The 4,258-nt window shown below is 60.6% G+C and overlaps 1 protein-coding gene across 2 annotated transcripts; it reads right to left on the minus strand.

The window, feature by feature from the left end:
• Positions 1-536: 536 nt before the first annotated feature.
• Positions 537-1,988, minus strand: SOX21 (SRY-box transcription factor 21). 2 transcript variants are annotated; one of them, XM_042957994.1, is made up of 2 exons: positions 1,065-1,988; positions 537-998 (listed from the first exon to the last, which is right to left on the minus strand). In XM_042957994.1, the coding sequence occupies exons 1-2, from the start codon at positions 1,499-1,501 to the stop codon at positions 671-673; spliced, it is 765 nt and encodes a 254-aa protein (XP_042813928.1). In that variant the 5' UTR covers positions 1,502-1,988; the 3' UTR covers positions 537-670. The 2 variants fall into 2 exon arrangements, with proteins under 2 accessions (XP_042813928.1, XP_042813926.1); XM_042957992.1 differs by having other exon boundaries at positions 537-1,988.
• Between the last annotated feature and the right edge of the window lie 2,270 nt (positions 1,989-4,258).

Below are 4,258 nucleotides of genomic sequence, written 5' to 3' on the forward strand. Positions count from 1 at the left end.
AGAAAGCGTGATCATCTCACATACAAAAGGCCATATTCGAGCCGGTCACTGGTCAAGAATGGATCCCGTCTGGGGGTTCTGCTTGAGAGAACAGAGATTTGCGAAGTCAAATAGTACAAATAGGGAGCAAGGCTGCTCAGAGTCATCTCGCTCCGAGAAACTCATGACACATCAGCTTTTCCCCCGTGCTAGCCATTTCAGACCTAACACTTGAACAGAGTGCATGCGACACAGACCAGGAGAAAAAAAAAAAAAAAAGATGAGAAACAAAAACAAAACCGACAATAAACTTCCAACAAACAAAACTGGAAAGCCCAACTTGTCAAAAACAGTTACTCCTCCACCTCTGTGGGCCCAAACGCAACAGGTTCCGAAGTGCAAAGCAAACATCAACTGCTGTCGGATACGACCGCCCTCCTTAGAGCTGGCTGCCGAAGTGCGGGTCTGAAATGATCCTGTGAATCCACACGCACACTCGCCCGAGCACTCCCGCGCTCTGCTGCCACTCGCGCCCCGACTGGCATCTCTGCCTCTGCCTGCACCTATACATCTTATGTACATACAAACCGGGGCCCCCGTCGCGGGAGGGCGCACGGGGAGGCCGCGGAGCTCGTACCTATACATATGTACACGTGTGCACACCGGTCCTCGCGAGGCGGCCCCGCGGGGGTCATAGCGCGGCGGCGTAGGCCGCGGGGTAGGGGTCCAGCTGAGGCTTGCCCATGCCCGGCAGCAGGATGTAGGCGAGCGGCGGCTGCAGCCCGGGGCTGGGCCACGCGCTGCAGTTGCACGGGATCATGTAGCCCGGGTTGCCCGGGCTGGGGTGCGAGTGCGTGTGCCCCCCGGCGGCCGCGGCCGCCGCTGCAGCCGCCGCCGCCGCGCCATGGAAGGCGCCGGCGCCCGCGGTCGGGTAGCCCAGCGACGACGCGTACGGGAGGCCGGACGACGACGACGAGATCTCTGCCATCTTGGAGCCCAAGTCGAGTAGCGAGTAGGGGCTGCCGGCGGCGGCGGCGGCGGCAGCGGCGGCGGCAGCGGCGGCCGACTGCGGGAAGAAGACGCGCGCGGCGGCGGCGGCAGCGGCGGCGGCCGCCTTCTCGGGATTGGCGAGCAGCGATTCAGGCACCAGGCCGCCGCCCGCGCCCGCGTGCAGCCCGGCGCCCGCCTTGAGCGCCGGGTGCTCGGCGTCGGCCACGCCGCCCAGGCCGTAGGGCACCGGGAAGGCGAACTTGTCCTTCTTGAGCAGCGTCTTGGGCTTGCGCCGCGGCCGGTACTTGTAGTCAGGGTGCTCCTTCATGTGCATGGCGCGCAGGCGCTTCGCCTCGTCGATGAACGGCCGCTTCTCCGACTCGGTGAGCAGCTTCCACTCGGCGCCCAGGCGCTTGCTGATCTCCGAGTTGTGCATCTTGGGGTTTTCCTGGGCCATCTTGCGCCGCTGAGCCCGCGACCACACCATGAAGGCGTTCATGGGCCGCTTGACGTGGTCCACCGGCTTGGACATGCTCTCGCCGTGCCGCGGCTGCAGCCCGCCGCCGCCGCCCGGGCCGTCGCCCTCCGCCCGGAGGAAATCAATGTTGGCTGTCCACGGGGACCCGTTCGGCCTGCCCGCGCTCGCTGCACCCCACTTCGCGCCCCGGCGTCGCTCCCGCCCGGGAAGAGGGGGCTAGGGGCCGAGCCCAGGGCCGCGCCGCGCCCCGGGCCGCCCTGGTCTCTTCGGCCGAGCTGCGGAAAATCCTCGCGGGGGCACAGTAACTTCTCGGCGGTGCCCCCACCCCACGGTGGCAGTTTGCCCTTTGCTTTCTTTTTGTCCTTTCTCCCTGGCTGCGTTTGCTCGCGAACTCCCCGCAGGTAGTCGCTGCCCCGCAGAACTCTCCTCCTCCTCGGTCTTTTCTCTCTTAAATGCACAGCAGCTCGGAAAGTTGCGTCGCGAAGACCCCACCAAGTTGAGTCGAGGAGTCTGCCGCCGCGTGCTGCCAAGTGCCAAAGGGGGCTCTCGGCGGCTGGAGTGTTTGGGTTCTCCTCGGTGACTTTCTCATTTGACAGTAGCAGATGAGGGTGGGGGAGGAGGGGAGGTGGCCCGGGAGGAGAAAGAGGAGGGGGGGGCTGAGGAGGTCCGGGAACAGCAAGGGAACGCAGAGCGCAGCAATGGGTATAAATACAAATACAGCAGCACCAGCCGGTCTTCCAGACTCTGGGCAGGGCTCGCTGGTGGGAACCCCTCCCCCCCCCAAGCGGCTGGGGGGTTTGGAGGGAGAGCTGCCTGCCTCCCCAGCACCTGCTTCGCGGGTCTTCCTCTCCGGCTGCAGGTCCGGGAAGGAGGCTGTAGGCTTGAGCAAGCCTGGGGTCGCCGGGCCTCAGGGGAAATCCTCCCGGCTCGCTGAGCTGCCGCGTTTTCCCGTAGTCCCCCGGGCCATGCCGGCTCAGCTCGCTCTGAGCTCCTCCAGGGGCACCGGCTGGCTCAGGCTCCCGGAGCGCGCCGGGCGTGGAGCGCGGCGCTGCCTCGGCGCTGCGGGCCGGGCTCCGGCTGCGTCCGCTCCTGGCTCCTCTCGGCCGCCGCCCGGCACTTGCAACTAACTTCTCCCAAGTTTCCTGCGCCGGCGCCGCCGCGCCCCTCTCCGCGCGCTCGCCTCGGAGCGTGCGCCCGCCTGTGCGCCGCGCCCAGGGCCCCTCTCTCCCGGCTTCTCCTGCCAGAGCCGAGCAGGCGCTGGGCGGAGGTGCTGGAGGAGGGGATTTAAGAAAAACGCGCCATCACCTCTATTCGCAGGTCCGCGCTGGGGCTGCTCCCGCTTCCCCCACTCCCGTAGCACTGTGGGCCCCTTCCTGGCCCAGGCCGCCACTCCGCCGCTCCCGAGGCGGCTCGAGCCCCGTGCACGGGCTCAGGTAAGTGTGGCTACCTGCGTGTGCACGCGCCCGGAGCCGGCGCTGGGTGTGCATGTCCAGCGGCGACTGAGTGTGTGTATATCTGGGGGCATGCGGAGGAGGTGGAGCCCAAGACTCCAGGAGGGAGGAGGGACCAGCGGAGCCACCTCCCGCTCCCACACCCCCAGGACCGCGAATTAAACCGGATCCCCTCCGCCCCCCTCCATACTCCTCCTCCCACCCCTTTTCACTTGAGAGCAGGTTGAGGCGAGCGGAGAGCTAGGAGCGCGCCGCGGATTCTGCGCACTGTTTGGTGTTTGGCAACCCCTGGTGTCATCCCGGCTACCCTGGCACTGGTCGCGGCTCTGGGATCCTCTGCCTGGAGAAAGGAGGCGCGCACGAGAAGAGCCTCTCGAACTACGGCGGAAGAGGGGACGTACCCTAGAAAATGTTGGAGATTTTTCCTAGGAAGAAAGTGCTCATTTTCCTTGGAGGTCCAGATGTTACTTGCAACAGATGCTTCTCGCATTTTCTTGCGCTGGTGATGCACCCAGTCAGAGGTAGTGAAGTGAAAAATAACTGAGGAGGAACTGAGCGTGCTCTTGGCAACCTTTTCGAAAAGGAGCTCGCCCAGGCTGAAAATAGGCATCCTTGGCTGACTGTTTAGCTCTTTGAAAATTCTGGGTGTTTTGTTTTGTTTCTGTTCTGGTCGACAGAGCCATCTATATGCTGATCTCTTTCAGGTACAGTTAACTTACACTGTCTCACTTAAATGCACAGATAGGGTGAAGGTGTTCAAAATCCGGAAGTGTAAAAATGTCTCTCCGAAAGAATAAAGTAAAATGTACCAATCACTCTGTACTGGAATAGCTTTAATGTGGTCAGTGTCCTTAGAAAGAAAGAGTTTCCTTATAATTGACACGATGCAAAAGTAGCATGATTTTGTTTGCATATTTTTATCACTTCTTGGTATGCTGCAGCACACTCATAGTGTGATCAGTCTGGAGGTTTTATTCACAAGTTGGCCTGTCCTTCAGGGAGAACTCGCTTGCCTGCTTTCTTCGGCAGTTAGGATCTGATCTAGCCATGTGGTGTGTGCAAGTAGGGGGTTCTATCCGCAGTTAACACTTTAAAACTTCCCTGCAATGTATGTTCATCCCATACACAGACACACAGACCCAAAGCTTCGATTGTTTTTACGAACTTAAATAAAAAATGTTTGGGGCCATCAGATTTATTTTAAAAGTTAGGCTTGTTTTATTGTTCATTTTAAGGATAGTGGTTATTGCTTTAATTTTAGTTGCTGTGCCATAGAGACATGTAAATGGCAGTGAGGTGGGGAGGGTCTGTATTTGTCTTACAATATCACATTTACAAATGTTTACTTTGTATTATGTCC

The sequence above is a fragment of the Panthera tigris genome, chromosome A1 (assembly GCF_018350195.1).
Source record: "Panthera tigris isolate Pti1 chromosome A1, P.tigris_Pti1_mat1.1, whole genome shotgun sequence".
NCBI classification, from domain to species: domain Eukaryota; kingdom Metazoa; phylum Chordata; class Mammalia; order Carnivora; family Felidae; genus Panthera; species Panthera tigris.